The sequence below is a fragment of the Phlebotomus papatasi genome, chromosome 2 (genome assembly GCF_024763615.1).
Source record: "Phlebotomus papatasi isolate M1 chromosome 2, Ppap_2.1, whole genome shotgun sequence".
Taxonomy (NCBI): Eukaryota; Metazoa; Arthropoda; class Insecta; order Diptera; family Psychodidae; genus Phlebotomus; species Phlebotomus papatasi.
Genome location: NC_077223.1, coordinates 81318165 through 81336540, shown reverse-complemented (window position 1 = coordinate 81336540; position 18376 = coordinate 81318165). Strand labels below are relative to the sequence as shown.

Genomic DNA, 18376 nt, shown 5'->3' with positions numbered 1-18376 from the left:
TTTTTGTACTTTTACAAACATTTGTTCGTAAATGTCCGTAAACACACAAAAAAATTTTCGCAAAATTTTGTCATTTGTTCGTATTTGTTCGTAAATTTTTGCCGGACAAACAAAACGTTACGAACTTGTTTGTGGCTTATACGATTCACGAGCATTTCGTAAGTTTGCCATAGAATTTCACAAACATTTACGAACAATTTTACAAAATATTTTTTTCTGTGTAGGGGAAAGTGCCCATGCTTAATACCATTGGAACCTTCGTAATGACTAAATTTTTCCTATGTTTCTCAATAAACGTGACTCCGCAATATATTTTAAAAACTGGTCACTTTCCCATAGTTTTTAAAATATGGTTGCAACGAGTCACATATGTATTGTGAAACATAGAAAATTTAGTCTTTACGAAGCTTCCAATGGTATCAAGCATGGGAACTTTCCCCTAGGGAGCACATTTCTCATCCGAGTGATTTCATATTTGGGTTCATTGAAAAGGTCTTAGACTTCCTGACAAGCTTAAACCAATTCCAATCGGTTATGAACTAGTTAGTAATGAACCAATTCATAACCAATAAATAATTTTTATCAAAAAATCATGTGTATTATTTCTAAGCTATTTTGGGCGATCTTCCAATAATTTATGAAATAGTTTAAACCGGTTGTGTGTGAATCGGTAAACGGCAAATGATGCGAAAGTACTATTGAGGTATAGCATCTAAGCATCGAGCCGAACTCAAGCATTTCGCAAAGCGTGAGACCCACCCTTTGTCGCTCCTTTTTCCATATAATTTTTTTTATTATTTTCATTGATAGTTTTTTCTGCTTAATGGATTATTTTGCTTAACTATTCTTATGACATAACAATGAAGACAAGAATCATTGTTTACCCTTAAACGACGAGACACTTTTTACCGACCGAAAATCAACTTTAAAAATTTAACGGATAAACAAAATCAATAAAACGTCTTACATCTAATTTTGGAAAATCCAACAGAGTCTCATTCGGTGCATTTTTTACCTCTACGAGCGATAAGGACGAAAATAGTCCAAAACTTTAAGTAATTTTTCTGACAATAGGGGAAACTGGGGCAAAAAGTCACAAAACGGATATTTTATTTTTTTACAAGCTACCCTAGCACCCTAGAAATTTCTAATTAGTACAGTTAGGAAATTTAATGCTCTACAACTTTGTGAAAGTCATTTTCCTCTTTTTTGTAAGGAAATACATTTATCAAGCTGTTTTCTAAAAGGTAATTTTGTGTCCATTCTCAAAAATGCTGGGGCAAATAGTATCAGATATGGGATAAAATCACATTTTGATTTGCTTTATTACGGGCTTTTGTAAATTTAAAAAAATAGCTGGGTGACATATTTTCATAGGAAATTTACTCCTCTACACCTTTTTAAAACACAGTTTTCTCTATCCGAACGAGAAAAGCACTTTTCAAGCTATTTTAGAAAAAAAAGCACACAAGAGACTGCTAATCGTTTGACCAATGCAAACAAAAAGCGGTGAGACATGGAAATGACGTTTATTATCGCCGTGAGACATCAGAAATTGCTTCGGTCTTCGTTACTTTTTGCTCCTTACCTTTTGGTACTTTTTACCCCAAATGGTAATTTTTAATAAAAGGATTTCTGGAGAAAAGAATCTTTGTAAAATTCTAAAATAGATAGTGTTTTTTTTTATTGGAAAATTTTGGAAAAAAAGGAGGTCAAAATTGATATCTGCTGTAAGGAAAACATTTGAAAAATATGGCTAAAAATTTCAATATTTTTTATTTTCTGAGTTCCTTGTTCGAATTCTAAGAAAAATACGACTTTGAAGAAGGTCTATGGAGGCCATCTATAGAAAAAATTATAAGCTGCTATCTCTTTTATCTTGGAAGATATTGAATTTTGAAATTTTCAATTTGTGACTTTTTGCCCCAGTCTCCCCTACCAATGAATAATAATTTTCAGTCTAATGAAAAATATTAAGTAATGTAGTTTTTATTCCCAAAAGGATTTTACTTAAAAAAAATTGGAAGTATAAAAAATAATTTAAATCATTTTTCAATATAAGAATTTAAAAATTCCCCATTTTTAAGCTTAAATATTTACTATATAGCAAATAGCAGGAAACTGGCAAAAAATATTCTAGATTCGTTCGACCTTCTACTTTGCAATTACGTACAAATATAAGAAAAAAGTAATTCTAGGTAGTTAGGAAAAAATATTTTCTTTATGGGACACCGGTGTTCCAATCGTCCTTAAAGGGTTAAGGAATCTGGGGCAAAATTGTGAAAAGTTGATAATTTCACAATTTCATGAAAAGTTTCATCAATTGGGGCAAAATGTATCAAGGAACAAAAAGGAGAAATAAACAATCGCACTGAGCGACCTGTATCCGGCCCACCTGTCTCCAGTTTGCCTCTTCCGCCTTTTCATTGAAAAAAAATGTAATCAAAAACGCATAATAAACGCAAAAACAAATTTATAAAAAAAAATGATTATGTTATTAAACATATTGACTGATTTTTTTCGAGGAAAAACGATTTTGGATAGTAATTTAGCACATCGATCAGTAAAAGGTTCAAAAAGTGATAATAAATTCCTTTGAATTAAATCAAAAATACCAGATGATTCATAACTTCTTCAGTTTCTTTTCCAAATTTCATTTTTACTGACCATTTTAAGCCAAATGCTGCTTAATCCGCTTTACCCAGAATTTTTGAGAAATTCCACTAAATTAAAAAAAAATAGCTGAAAGAATACATTTGTATTCGAGATAGAGTAAAATGATCTTCAGCAATGTTGTAGAGTGGTAAATTTTCTACAAGACTGGACTGATTATAAATTTCTTAGCCCTTCTGGGATCTCATGAAAAAAATAAACTATCCGTTTTAACTAGTGTTGATACATTTCTCCCTCTCAATTCGAACATCATGTGTGAAACCGCCTCATTCTCTCCTAATCATGCGTTACGTGCGTTACCCACCCCTAAAACTGATTATTTTAATTTTGTAAAAAAAAAATCTGGTCACTAGGGGAAAGTGACCAGGCTTGATACTGTAAAATGATGTCCAAGGTTTGTGATTATTTTCTGATTAACACACAAACCGAAGCGATTCTTGCACTATGACAAAAAAATGTCTCACTTATTAGGTTCATAATCCAACCCCAAATAGTTCCTGGAAATCCTTAGATTTTTCTCAAGAAGAAAATGGAAATTCAGTAGCGATTTTTATACAAGTTGGGTCCGGGGCCTTCCTGTATAATAATTGATTCGACAATTCGGAGGCCCATTTTCACTGCAAAAAATTCACCGGATACAAAAAATTGCACATGAATATTTAGACGGAACTCTCATCTATCTGCTTAAATCGTTTGTACAACTGGTTATTAGTTTTAAGATAACTTTTATCTAATTTTTCTAAGCCATGTTTTTATTACATTAGGGCGCTAGCGAAAACCATTTTTTCAATTTGAGTCCATGAAAATGTCACTCTGCAACCTCAAAATTCAGGCAACAGGGTTGAAGATTATGTCAATTGTCGATAAAATTGGCGGATTGCAATATGTGTAATTATGAAAGAATCACATCTAATGATAGAGTTGCCACATTAAAATTATCATTCATGAACCCTTTCTAAAATATAGGATGGACACAGGTAGAATTTATGAATTTGTTACCACCCACAAAAACAGTGTCCACCAAGTAAAACTATTTTACATAAATATTAGTACTGATGACCCCTCTATGTGCCTATGATAGTAGTTTTCGTGAACAGCGACATTAATTAAGAAATACTTATGAAATATGATGTATCGAAATAACAGTTTTGGGCCTATTTTTGATTTTTGCTTCCTGAAACTAGGAAAAAAGAGCTAGGATCCTAATTTTTTTAGGAAATGTGAGGCTTAGCACCAGCTATTGAAATATATTGCGATGAGTCATAACTATTGATTAACATAGGAAAAAAATAGTTATTATCAAGCTTGGATCGTATCAAGCATGGTCACTTTCCCCTAATTCACTTCTCTGGCCAAAGTTTATGTGCGGATGTGACGCATAAATAGCCACCTCTGTGAGGCAAAGATTCACAGAGGACCGAGTTGAAGTTGATAAAAAAGAAAAATCCTTGAAATATTGGATTCACTTTTCTCACTTTATCTCAATCCCAGGGACAGGGGCTGTGTGAGGAAGCGAGGGAGTTTGCCTTTGAGTCACATCTCGAAATCACTTTGCTTCACAGCTTCAACAGACACCGACAGAAAGCTTTGGAGTTTTATAAATTGAAAACATTAGGCGTTGAGATAAGACAAGACAAAATTTCTGCTGCCTCTCGAATGGGGGCCTATAAAATGTTATTAATAAGGTGCATGAAGTTCTCTTTGGATTTCTCCTTGCACCTCTTCCACCTCTGGTCAGACCCATCCCAATGTCGATCCGGGTGCTTCGATGCGGTCTATAACGAAAAAACGGTAGCCCGAGAGTAGCTGATAAGAGACCCATTTACGGTGCGACAATGTCATCAAAGTGGCGGCAAAAAGCCATCTCACAAGAGGAATCGTAAGAGGCGATCTGTGTGAGTGGTCTCCATTCAATTTGGAAGAATGTAATAAATGTTTTAACGCGCCACGACAAACGGCTTCCTTCACAATCTCTCTCTCCAGCACTCTTTTCCCGCGCGATCTCAAACATAAATTTATCATCTTCTGGGGCGCACCTCAAAGTCCCAACCAAACACTATTTCACCATTTCTAGTTCTCACTCATTCAGATTCAGGTGTCAATTATTGCTCAATTGGATCCCTTTTGACGAATTAAAAGTCACACATTCCCTTATCTCTTCGCCCTTTTGTTCTGCCTCATAAACCCGATTCCATAGAGGAAATTTCAAGTCGGGAGGGAAAAGCAGAAAAGAGAACTCCTCTTTCCAGCAATGGTTCTGGACAAGATTCCATATATTGCCTCAAAAGGTTCTCCCGCATGAGATTATTCGTTGCTGAGAACTGAAAGATCGGACAACATTAGATTTATCGCTTCGAAGATATGGCAAAATGTGTCCACTACTACTTCAGTCTTTCATCTTTTGCATTAATGCTCCAAGTTGCGGGAATTATTTTAAGAAAACACAATGAAGAAAGGTACTGTGACCAGTAAAGCATTTTAAAATAATTTAGGGGAACAATGCTAAATTTCGGAGAGCTTGTAATATCGGACACTTGCTCTTTCACAAAATTTCAATTTGTTAAATGTTCATACATATTTTACAACGTCAAAGAGACAAAAAGCATAGCTCTGAACAAGATAGGGGAAACTGGGGCAAAATTTGTCAAAATGAAAATTTCAATATTCACTATTTCCTGAAATAAAATAAATTGAGGCTTGAAATTTTTATTATAGATAGCCTTCATGAATCTTCTTAAACTTACAAAGTTTCAAGGGATTCGAGGAAGGATTATGTAAAATAAAAAATAATGAAATTTTGAGCCCTACACTGAGAGAAATCCGAAAAAGTTAAAATAACATTCCGGAAATGTTAATTTTACCCTGCAGTATTGATCCGAAATCGGTGTAAATATTATGCTTTTTAGGTGTATTAGGGCTTAAAGTTACCCTTTTTCATGTTATCTGTACCCTTAGAAAGGTGTAAAATTAACATTAAAAAATGTTGATATATTTTTACATCTTAAAAGTGTTAAAGTTATGAGGAGAAAAAGTTAATCGCGCCCCCGTTTTTTCTCAGTGTATGTTTGGAATATTTGGCTTACAGAAAATATCAATACTGATTAGCTCAATTTGAGCACATTTCCCGTTAAGATAGAGAAAAATTAACTTCGACAAAGTTGTATAGGAATAAATTTTCTATAAAAATATGTCCATTTAATATTTTTAACGTATGCGAGAGTAAAACGTCACAAATTATCAAAAGACTGACAAAATCGACTTTTAGAAAATGATTCGAAAATCACATTTCTTTCGAGATAGAGGAAAATAGTCTTCTGCAATGTTGTAGAGCAGTAGGGGAAAGTGCGCTACCTTCGGACGACTCAAGCTTTGAACAATTCAAATTTTTCTCTATGTTCCTTATGAATTTCACCCATAGTTATTTTCTGAAAATTTGAGGCATCGAACTAACTATTAAAATATATATTATAATGGTTCATATATATTATAATTGACAAAAATGATTTGTGCGAAGCTTAAATCGTCCGAAGGTAGCGCGCTTTCCTCTAAATTTCCTATAAGAATATTCTCTATAAAACGTTTAAGTTTTCTCAGAGCTCGTGAAAGAAAGAATTAAATATGAGTGTTGACAAGTTTTGCCCCAGTCTCCCCTACTGTAGAAAAAGCTTGAGAAGAGAAGGAAAAAAAACTGTGAAAAGTTTTGTGTCCGATATTGGATACAAAAGAATGTTTTTTTCACAATTTTTATTGGAAATTATTTATGGAAAGCAAGGATGATAGACTATTCAAGTTTCCAAAGAACACCTGTAAAATTAAATTAACAAAATATTTTAAATAAAATATGATGTATCAAATTCAGAACACTGCACTGTTGCTTATAAGTACCTGTCCGAAATTTGGCACAGTTCTCCTAATTTTGATTCCTTTTTTCACTTTGTTCGAACAATTCTGGTATTTAATTACTAAAAATTCCACTACTAGTAAGGTTAAAAACTAGAATTTCTTTTAAACTTTTTTTTACCTTTTACTGCTCGAAATCGGCAGAGAAAGTACAGTAGGGGAGACCGGGGTAGAATTAGCCGCGCATGGTAATAGACAGTGGGATGTTATAGCCTGCTTTAGAAGGAATATTGAGGAAACCACAACTTATTCGAAGTAAACACATCCCTTCCTATTCATTGAATTATTTTCAGCCTGGTACAAACATTTTTTGTACAAATTATAGGGGGAACTGGGGCAGTAGTAAACTGGGGTAGTTGTAAGCACCGTGATTTTTTTCATTAATTTTAAGGCTCGAGGATAAAACCCATAAGCATTCATAGATACCATGGGGATGTATGTCCACAGAAGAATTGGTCAATAAAATCCTAATACTTTAAAAATAAAAATAATTTTTCTCGAAAATGTTGATATTTCGATTATTTTGGTCATTTGGATACCCACCTGGAAATTAAAAACTGTGTGAAATAATCGAAATGTACTAATACCAGTTCTTTCCTACATCCTTTAGGAATATAGTAATGCATTTACTAGAGAAATTGAGATTTCTCTTTATTTTAAAAGAATTAATAATTCGTCAGAAAACTGCATTTGGGGTAGATGTAAACAGGCAATTTCCCCGTAATTGTAGATGTCGCGAATGTAGAATGAATGGCAAAATATTTTGTCTTCTTCTTCTTCATTTCATTCGTTTGACAGCTGCATCTCATGGTGGGAAATTTTCCGTTGTCCAGCGCAAACTTTTTAGGAAGACAACGCAGAAAATACTCTTAATTTCTTTCCTATTTCCAGATAAAATGAGAAACTATAAGAAGTAGAATATTTACGTTAGTAGAAAAAATACGCTAACATTTTCTTTTCAATTTCACAAAATGAGTAGTAAAAGAGCGGGAAATTGACCGTCATGCGAAATGTCTAATTCATTGACTACAAAAATAATTGGTGGCGCTGTTTTCAATAAGAAGTCACATGATGTTAAAATATTGCGAAAATCCATTGAAAAATGTCTTTGATCTGCTTGCTTTTAGTTTTTTTTTACCATTTTAATTATTCTTTGTAAAAGTGTAGTGATTTTTTGAAAAATAAACAGTCTTTATATATCTCTTAAGTAATTAAAATAATTGAACGTGGTGCAAAGTTAATTTCAAGGGTGGAAAAATGTGTGTTTACACACCCTTCCCAGAAAGTGTTTACTTCTACCCCAGGTATTTTGTGAAAAGAGAAAAATGCACAGTGACACAAATTTTATTTTTATGGAAAACTCAATTGTTTTCCAGCATCCGCATGACCCTCGATGAATTGCCTATACTGAAGGGTAAAACATGAGCTAGGAAAGATTTTCCAAAAAATCACTGTGTGCTTGGAAAATCACTTCAAATTCGCATCTATCGAAAATGTTTACATGTGCCCCAGTCTCCCCTACGCAATGAAAAATTTCATTAGCTGGCTAAATCTACCCCGGTTTCCCCTATATACCCTTGACTTTTCACCCCGTAAAATTTCCATCTTCTAACCCCCGGAGACCACTTTTCTCAACATATCTCTACATTTCAGATAATTTCTTAGAAATTATCTAAAATTATATCACACTGATTGTCCGTCCAGTCCAGTTACCACCCTGAAATGTGGCCTGTGGAGTTGAAGTCAAAGCTCACATTTACATATAAACACGTACACTAGATCCCGGCATTATGCACATTTTCGGGACCGAAAAAAAACGCGCGAAATGGCATTATGCATCGAGAAAATTTGCATACCTACAGGGGATTTCTTTTGAATAAATTGACCGTTGAACGAATTTCGCGCAGAGTAAAAGTCGGTAAAAGTAGTTCAAACAAAAAGATTCAAATGTTTCAACTAATTCAACAATATAAATGCATTAACAAACAGTACATGGCCAGAGTACTTCAATAAATGGTTAGAATAATAAAAAAAATACCTTAAAAAAAAGAAATTAAAATTTTGTCTGAAAAAGTAGCAAAATGTTTTCAAATTTCCCGCGTCGCACCATAGTATGCATTCAGGCGTATTTCAAAAATGATTTCATAAATTGACCCCCGATGGTAGGCAAATTTGCATAATTGTGTGTGCATAATTCCGTCAGGTGCATAATCCCGAAGGACTTAATGCCGGGACTGAGTGTATAGAAACTTCTCTGCATTTGCAACCGTTACGCGAAATAACTTGGGGACTGTTCTTATTTTGGAAGTTGGAAGTTACTGTTCCCTCTTGAGGGATAAATATACCAGATTTCTGTCTAAATAACCTGTACTCATAGGCTCTGTGAACTGAGTAAAGAAGCCAGCTTCAAATAGCTCCATATAAAAAAGAGAACTTGCCATGGAGGTCCGTCTAGCCATAACCACGCCTTGAGACCAAACAATAAGAGATAGAAAATTGGGATCTTCGGGGGACTCCGCATAAGTCGACCTAACGGCGTTATCACACTTGCACTTTAAAATTTTAATGTGATTCACATTAATTGTCGCTTGTGAGCGTCCAAATATGTGATTTGTGTCTTTGAGTCACTTAATATTTGGGGTTTTTCTATTTATTGATAAAGAAGTGGACTTGGCCTGCAAAAATAAGTTTAAATTTACCTAAAGCATAAATATTTTTCACATTAAAAAATTAAAGAGAAAATTGCATTAATTTTTCGCATTAATGCTATAAATCAATTTATATCAAATTTTGCGGGCCAAGTTGATAAGTTTGACCTTTTTATCAACAAATAGATCAAATTTTGAATATAAAATGATTCAAACACACAAATTACACATTTGGACTCTCACCAGCGACAATTAATGTGAATTATATTTAAATTTTAATGTGCAAGTGTGATAACACAGTAAGGATCGTTAAGATGCTCCTTATTTACCTCCCACCCTACCCTTCATCTGCAAAACCATGTTCAGATCTTCCGGGATTTTCTTCTGTATTTTGTCAAGTTACACCCAAAGTACCTAAGTTGGTCAGAACATTCCTCCTGGTTTCTCCAACATGTCACTGATCTTCTGAGATTTTCTGTGATTTCTTGGAGGAATCAGGAGAAATCTTCTGACCAACTTGAGAATTTTGGGTATTCTTGGTAAAATACAGAAGTAAATCCCAGAAGATCTATCATTTCCTGGAGGGACCAGGAGAAATCTGATCAACTTGGATATTTCGGGTGTTCTTGACAAAATACAGGAGAAAATCCCGGAAGATCCGTGATTTCCTGAAGGAACCAGGAGAAATCCTCTTACCAATTTGGGTATTCTGGGTGTAAAACACAAAACGACGTAATATAGTTAACGAGGTGGGGGTTCTGGAAATCGTCGGGAAAAGCAATTCACTCAGGGAAAACTCATCAACTTATCGCAGAGCTTTCGGCTCGGCTTTTGCTCCAGCTACTGATGAAGGCTTGGAGACCGAGCCGAAAGCTCTGCGATAAGTTGATGAGTTTTCCGTGAGTGAATTGCTTTTCCCGACGATTTCCCGAACCCCCACCTCGTTATTCTGGGTGTATTCGACCAAGTGCACAACAAAATTCCAGAGCAACTGTGATTTCCTGGAGTAATCAGGTGAGAAGTGCTAACCAAGCTGAGTTCTTGGGAAGATTTGACAAAATGTAAGCGAAATTCCGAGAATCTGGGATTTTTTAGAGGAAGCAGGAAGAGACGTGTCCTGACTTGAATTTGAATCTTGAATGTGTTTTCATTCATGAACAATTAAATCCCAGCAGTTCTGTGATGTTCTGAACGAAGAAGATTCCTGGCCATTAAAATATATTAAAGAGAATATCAAATCAATTTGATATTTAAAATTTCTTTGAAATATTATTTCAATGTGACTTTGAAAATTTTTATTGACATTATATGGCCTAGTGTGTAGCCATTCAAATTAATAAAATAAAATATTGAAAAAATGCTCCATATTGAAAAAAATATTTCTATAATTTCCTACACACGAGACAATTATCTTCAATATTGAAACTTTTATTTCAATAAATCTTTGTAATGTGGAGGCTATCCTTGTCAATATTGAATATTGAAAAGAAATAATGCAATAAATTTTGTCTAGTGTATAGCCAGCTTAAAAGTGAGAATGAGTTACTTACTTACTTAGGAGACACTACGTCCTTTTGAGGAACAAGGCTTACGTCATCACACCACACCATTGTTGGTGATCCGCAGACATCTCCCGCCAGCATTGAAACACACCCAATTCTTTAAGGACATCATCCATTACGTCTTTCCATCTCCTTCTGAGATGGTCTCTTACCATTCCTATGTAAAATCCGTCTCCTGAAAACCAGTAAAACCTTCTTCTCCTTCCCAAAAAACCATCCAAGAACAAGTAAAACAGAATTGCCAGTGAGACAAAATGATTATTTTCTCTAGGCATGTTACATTTAAAATTGATAGAAATTTAATTTTCCACTATATCTTGCGTCTCTCCGCAACAGAATCATTTTACAATTTTTTTTCTCCAAAATCGTCTTTCTCTTTTTGCCATTCACAAAGTCTAACTTACATCAACAGCAAATTTCCTTTAAACACAGAAAGGACACTCAAGTGCAAAAATGTCTCTCAAAAACTCTGAAGATCGCGATTCGATTATTAAAAAAAAAACTCGTTTGGGAAGATGAACCACAAAAACGGAAATTGGGGATTTTACTCACACGAGGGAAGGGCAGAAAAAATCTATTTGGGCTTCATTAGTTGCTCATTAAATTCTGCAATTCACTACTTATGTGCTCCACATCGAGATCCTTCTTAGCTGCGCCGGCACCCGAGGAATTACTGGCAGCGGCTTCGGGGCGCGTGCACGTCTTCTTGTGCATGAACCAATGAAGTCGCTGGCATTCCCTATCACAATATTGCACCTCTTTGCACTTTGAACACTTCTTGTCGGGTTTCTCCTCACCGCAAGAACTGCAATATGTGACTGTGTCCTGCAACAAAAAAGACACCAGACACGGAGAATTCCATTTTATTACTCGACGTAATCAATAAATTTATCATTTCATCACATTTTTCAGATGTTGGAAGCCCATTGTGAAGGGTGACTCATACTAAGAAGCCATTGTCCAAGGATTATATTGGTCCAATATAATGGCTTTGTCAAACCTCAGAAACTTCGAAAGGATTTTATTAGAACCGAAAATCTTTGAAAATCTCTGAAAATTTGTCGAAAAATCCGAGAAATAGAGAAAAGTATTTTAAAAAACCCAAAAGAAACCTAGAAAATAACGAAACCATGAAACATTGATAAGATTGATAAGATCTCACCACGATTCACGAAACATGAAGAAGTTTAAAAGTATTTAGTGAAACCCGAGGAATTTCAATAAGATTTACAAAAAAAAAAACTTTACGAAATCCCAGAAACTTGAAAAAGACTTCATGAAATCGGAAAAACTTGAACAGGTTGAATGACTTGAATGAGATGCAAGAAAATTGTTGAAAAAAATTAACATAAATGCGAAGAATTTCATCAAGGCCCGTAAAACCTTTGTGAAACATTTGTAAAAGAATTCCAAAAGATTTCGAAGATCATAGAGATCATAGTCTACTTGAACTTACAATATTCCTCCCTGATTTTCGAATACTAACAAGCAATCTTGCAAAAGTTCTACAAAAGACGTGGAACACGTAAACACGAAACCTAATAGCGGAAAATCGGAGAAATGCAACAGATTCAAAAATTGGCGTTCGGGATTTTGGTTTTCCGGGTCTTTGGCCCTTTCTGGGTTTTGGCCCATTTGGGATTTTGGCTTTCCAGGATTTTGGCTCTTTCTGGGTTTTGGTTTTTCGGGATTTTGGATCATTCGGGATTTCGGCTCATTCGGGATTTTGGCGTTCACGATTTTGGATTTCTGGGACTTTGGCCCTAGAGTAAATTAAGCTAATTCAAAACCTGCTCCAAATGGAAATTTTTCGATACTATAAATGGAAACGTCATTGTTTTCACGATAAATACAGTACTAAATTATTATATTTATATATTTTCTATACCACAATTTCATTATTTAGTTCATTTTGCTCCAAATAAAGCGAAAATCCATTCATATTCACAAATTTTAATTTGTTAATATCTCAGAAAAATTAAAAGTGTACCTTTACACCATCGAATTTTTCATCGATCGACCATGTTTTCCAATGAAAAACACAATGAGGTGACTATTGTTTATTCGTTTTGTTTAACAATTATGTCACATTTCTGGCTAATTTTAGCTAAATTAAGTGCTAATGTTTATTGTTAACGGTACGTGAAGTTTTCAAATGAAATAATTATCTATTTCGTGAACAAAAAGGGTTTTTCTGAAGTGTCTGCAAATGCTTCAATAGGAAACTCCGGAAATATGATTTTTTGGAGAGATTTTCTTATTGTTTGAGATGGGAAAGGAGAAAAGACCGAGAATAAGTACAAATCCTGCACTCAGGAGCAATTCAACAAGGTTTTGGAAGCCTTTCGTCGCGGTTTCACTTACACTATTTGTCTCCAATTAGAGACTTTCCCTTGTCTCCATTTGGATTAATTTGTTTCTAATAGAAGCATTTTACGCTCGCGTATTTTTCTTGTATTTAAGAAGTTTTAAAATTATATCTAAAAAATTCTCACTAAACAGTAACAATCTAGAAGAGTCAAGGAGCAAATTTATGTAATTTTCTTTAGAAAAATATGAACTTAATGTGTTGAATCTTCTGTCAAAGTTAAAGCGTCTGGAAATGGTTTTGAATTATGATATTTACCCTACCTAGATTTTGGCGTTCGGGATTTTAGTTTTCCGAGATTTTGGTCTTTTCGGGGTTTGGGCATTCGGGATTTAGGATTTCCGGAATTTTAACCCTTTCTGGGTGCTGGAGTTCGGGATTTTTAATTTCCGAGATTTTGGCTTTGTGTGATTTTAGCCATTTCTGGGTTTTGACGTTCGGGATTTTAGTTTGCCGGGATTTTGGCGTTCACGATTTTGGATTTCGGGAATTTTGGCCCTATCTAGGTTTTGGCGTTCAGGATTTTAATTTTAGCCGTTTTAGCCCTTTCTGGGTTTTTGGCGTTCGATATTTTAGCTTTCCGGGATTTTGGCTTTCCAGGGTTTCCAGGTTTTTGTTGGCTTTCAGGATGTCGACCTATCCTGGATTTCGACCTATTCGGAATTTTGACTCATTGAAAATTTTGGCATTTGAGATTTTGACATAAATCTTTAAGCTATTAATCTTGAACTCGGCCTTCAAAAGCTGAGATGTATTCTCTGCTAAAGGATCTTTAATTTCAAATTGTTTAATCCATTGGCTTTTAACTGAGAATCGGAAATCTTTAAGCTTGATTTATCTCATACTTGGGGAAATTGAATAGTAAAAAAAAACCATATTAATAAAAACGGATAATCCATCTCAATTTTAGGATAAAGATTAAAGATTAAGGGGTCAATATTTGAAATCAAAATTATGATATCCTATTTTGAGTTAAATCTAATGAACCTTTTGTATCTAATTTAGCTTAACTCTTTTGTCTCTTTTGGGACTCTGAGTACCCAAAGCAGCATATGAATATTTAGTGAAAAACAATGTTTTTTTTTACTTATTCAAAACTGATAAAAATTAGATTCTTGTGGATGATTACAAACTATAAGAATGTCCAAATGTAAGATATTTTTTGTAGGACCTCAATTAATTCCTGAACGCAGATATTTTTGATTAAAAAATTGTGAAATTAGCTTGCAGCATATACTGCGGTCCGGAAAGAGTTAAACTATTTTCCGCATTTTTTCTGTACGACTAGTTTTAAAATTATAAAGAATATTTTTTATAGTTTGACATTTCCATTATCAGCTTCATTCAAAAATTTAAAAAATGTGACTGCTTTCAATCGTGTAATTAAAGTTCTGTTTAAATATGATTTTTTATTGTTGACGAAAAACAAGATTTTTCAGGGTCATAGGGTAAAAAGGCATGATAGAAAGTAATTCTTAACCGATTGAGTTAATTTTTAGTTTTTTGCAAAGATCTTGGAATTTCTGACAACTCTGAAGAAGTTTTAATTGGATAATGAACCGGTTTTAAATCGTTTTTTTTATGTTATGGCCTCTACACACTAGAGAAATTTATGTCCATATTGAAGAGTTTTTCCTACACAAGTGTAGGAAATTTGCTTCAATATGAACATGAATTTCTCTAGTGTGTAAAGGCCATTAAACAAAAAGCCTTTTTTTTTAATCTTAAACAAAAAACACTCTCTGGGCCCAATACTTGACTATTTTAGAACAAATTTTGATTTATCTGAAAGGTCTTGGAATCGTCGATAATACCGGCTTCAGACCTAAGGCTTTGCCATATGGTTTACCTTCTCTAATTTCTTACCGATCAAGATTATTTGGAAAATTATCACTTGAGATTAGACAAGATGGGCAAGTGATTTATTAAATTTTGAAAAAGCAATAAAATTTGTTGCTATTTTGAATTTCGAGATCATCGGGAACTGGGCTAAACCTTAGGTCTGAAGCCGGTCTAAGTCTGAATCGGTTTTAATCGGTAATGAACCGAATATTTAATTATAGCGGAAAACAAGCAATTTTTTAATCGGTTTAATTCGGTTTATCAATCAGTACGAAAACAGAGGCAGAATTTAGAAAGAATTGACATACCTGAAAGCCCCTCTGTCCGTAGATGGCCCACTTGATGACATCCAGGGCAGCTCCCTCGTTGTCCTTGTTGGCCAGCTGACTCACAATCTGTTTGAAGATGGTGAAATCACGGAATGGGAATTCTCTCACGCATTCCCTAACCATCCACTCCAGGTAGTCCAGAACTCCCTGCTTTCCCTCCTTGAGCACCCTCTTGGCAAACAACTCCACAAAATCACTCTTCATCTCACTGCCCGCCTCCTTGCGAGCCTGGAAGTACTCCCGGCACTTGATGATCTCGCTCACCACGTAGCCCAGGTAGTGGAACTTGAAGCTCATCACCTCGTTGATGTCATTCTTGCGCTGAACCTCCCGTTCAGACATCATCTCCAACACCTTCCGGATGGTCTTGAGGTTCTCAGCAAAGCCTCCAAGGCGCTGCAGTGTCAGGGCGATCTTCACTGGGTGCATATTGACCTGAATAACGAATTTGTGGAAGGAATCCAGCAGCAGAGGAGGAAGATAGGGTTCGGTTTGCTGTCCCTGGACAACTGTGTAGTACTCAATCTCGCCCTTTGGCACGTAGTTGTTAATCACGGCCACAACACGGTGATTGCTCACGAATGCAGCCATCTGGGAAGCTGTCCTGCCCACAGAATTTGTTGCCTGGGCATCAGCTCCGGCGTGCAGCAGCAGCAGGCAGACCTCCACATTCCCGGATAGAGCGGCAAAATGCAGTGCTGTGTAGTTGTATTCATGCTTGCTGGCATTCACATCGGCTCCCCTGTCCAGGAACATCTGCACAATCTCTTTGTTGCCCTTGTAGCAGGCATGCTGCAGCGGAGTCATCCCATTTTCATCCACAAAGTCCACGGTTGTCTTCAGCTCCAGCAGCGCTGTTTTGAGCTCAGTCACCTCATTCTTGGAGATCCTGTCGAAGATACTCTTCTCCAAGTCATTCATTTTCCTCCTGGCACCACTTAGCACGTCCCTCTACAATCAATTAGCGGCTATTTTCACTTTTCTGGACACTATTTTGGGTATTTTCCAACGTGATCTTTGACAGCTTGTTTTGTTGGTTTACTGCCCATAAAACAACGTAAAAAATTCGTCCACAGGACATGTCCGATTATTCCTACGAAATATCTTATATTCTTCCAAAAATGATTGAAATCGTCCATTTTCATTTTTAATTTTAATTCCAAGGATAAATCAAAAATTGCAAGGATTAACTCTTTCGCGTCTTTAGGGTCATATATGACCCGGGGAAAAAAGTTTCTTTTTGGCTATTTACATTAATTGAAATCTAACTGGAGTCTTGAGAAAATGAGCCAAGAATCTTACATCCTTCTATCTATTATGATGTCGTGCACGAACAGATAGATTTCAATTAATGTAAATACCCAAAAAAACTTTTTTCCCCGAGTCATGACATTACCCTAAAGACGCGAAAGAGTTAACTGTATTCCTCTGAAATTCGGGCATTTGGGACCGAAAGAATAACCATATTATTTAAAGAGGACAATAGGCAAAATGGTCCAAGTCCAACCCTTCGCCACAAATGATACCTATACGATCGAATAGGTATTGGCAAGGGCAAAGATAACAACCACAGAATTCTATATCTAGAAGAGAGATGCCTTAAGAACTCCCATACAAAATGTGTCGCATGTCGCATGAAATAACGAACCAAAAATCGTAAACATGATAAGAGCGCCATCTGATTTTCACTTTGTGTGTGTTGGCGCACTAGCGTCATCTGTTAATCGGAGAACTTCACCACGCTCGCCTCTCTCCGCCATTTTAGATGTCTTGGTTATGAAGCATTTTGTGCATTTTGTGTGTTTTTCAAAGAGTGGTGGTAAAAATCAAAATTAACAGTTAATTAAAGTTTTTAATGACAATATCAATGTGAAGTGTACTGTGGAGGATTGCTAGCTGGAGCGGAAGGCAGACTGCGGCGTATGCTTTCACCGGCGAGCTGGAATTCTTTGAAAAATTCGTGGCCAGAAAATGAGTTTATTTTTGCAATTTTAGTTTCCTTGTGGATCAGCTGAGACCTCAAGACTGGATACATCTAATTTAGGAGAAGAAACGGAAACTTCTTGATGAGTCGAACATAAGAGACTAGACTAGAGAATTTGTGGAAGGGATTTTGCCTAAGAAGATTTCCTTCCCGAATGCATCTATCCGGAAGTTTTTGAAGTCAAGTGACAGGTTCCTGGAACGAAATTTCAACAGTTCCAGAAGTCTCAATTAAAGCAAATCGAGATCAAGAGACCGTGAGTATTAAATTTTTGTTATTAATAATCTAGCAAAACTGAATTTATTTTTGAATTCTATTCCACATTGTTGTTCGAGAGCAATCTGGGGGAAAAATTATTCGTTTTCTATCCAAGAAAAAGTTAATTCATCGTAAATAAGACCGTTTCTAGAGTCTCTGAGCCAATAATTGGTCTTTAAAGATTGAAATTCCATCACTCAAATTAAATGTCTTTCAATTATAGCCTTTATATCTGTAAAATCACAATAATATTATTGAACACGCAAGTTTAATAATATTTATTTATTTTATTTCTTTAGGAAAAGGGAGAAAAACACAATCTACAAGACCCTAAAACTGCTAGGCGAAGAAAAAATCAAGCTGGTCTCCCAGGATTGCAGTTATTTGCCTTATCGTTACACTTTTACAGCCCACGAGCATATTAAGCTTCTAAAGAGCAGCGTGATAGCAAGAACTATGCGAACTAATTTAAAATTTAGCCAGAGGTGTCTGGAGCTGCCATTGAAACATTTTAGTCAAAAGTACACCAAGAAAAAGCTTTTGGAAAGGCTTGAGTATGGATGATATGGGAATTCGATCATGGCGATGCTGTATTTCTTAAACAAACCAATATCTGGAAATTGAGGATTATGGAATCCGAAAGCTCTGTAAAACTAAACGAAAGACCAAGAATGGAAAAACTAAATGGAAGATCTCTGCTACATACTTCCTAACAACTGGAATAACCGCACAAGCGAAAACTCATTTTTTAATATATAGTATAATACTCTGTAAAATACAATGGGCAAACCGGATCAACTCATTCTGAGCAA

At 35.3% G+C, this 18376-nt stretch overlaps 1 protein-coding gene across 1 annotated transcript; it reads right to left on the bottom strand.

Annotated features, from left to right (window-relative positions):
* Window positions 1-11021: 11021 nt before the first annotated feature.
* Window positions 11022-16727, bottom strand: LOC129804643 (ankyrin repeat and MYND domain-containing protein 2). The gene is made up of 2 exons (XM_055852140.1): window positions 15302-16727; window positions 11022-11608 (listed from the first exon to the last, which is right to left on the bottom strand). The coding sequence occupies exons 1-2, from the start codon at window positions 16241-16243 to the stop codon at window positions 11372-11374; spliced, it is 1179 nt and encodes a 392-aa protein (XP_055708115.1). The 5' UTR covers window positions 16244-16727; the 3' UTR covers window positions 11022-11371.
* Between the last annotated feature and the right edge of the window lie 1649 nt (window positions 16728-18376).

Excerpts from the sequence above, each read along its gene's own strand:
- LOC129804643 (XM_055852140.1), bottom strand. The coding sequence starts at position 16,243 with ATGAATGACTTGGAGAAGAGTATCTTCGACAGGATCTCCAAGAATGAG. Across the intron at positions 11,609-15,301 it reads ACGGACAGAGGGGCTTTCAG|GACACAGTCACATATTGCAG; the intron begins GTATGTCAATTC and ends TTTTTGTTGCAG.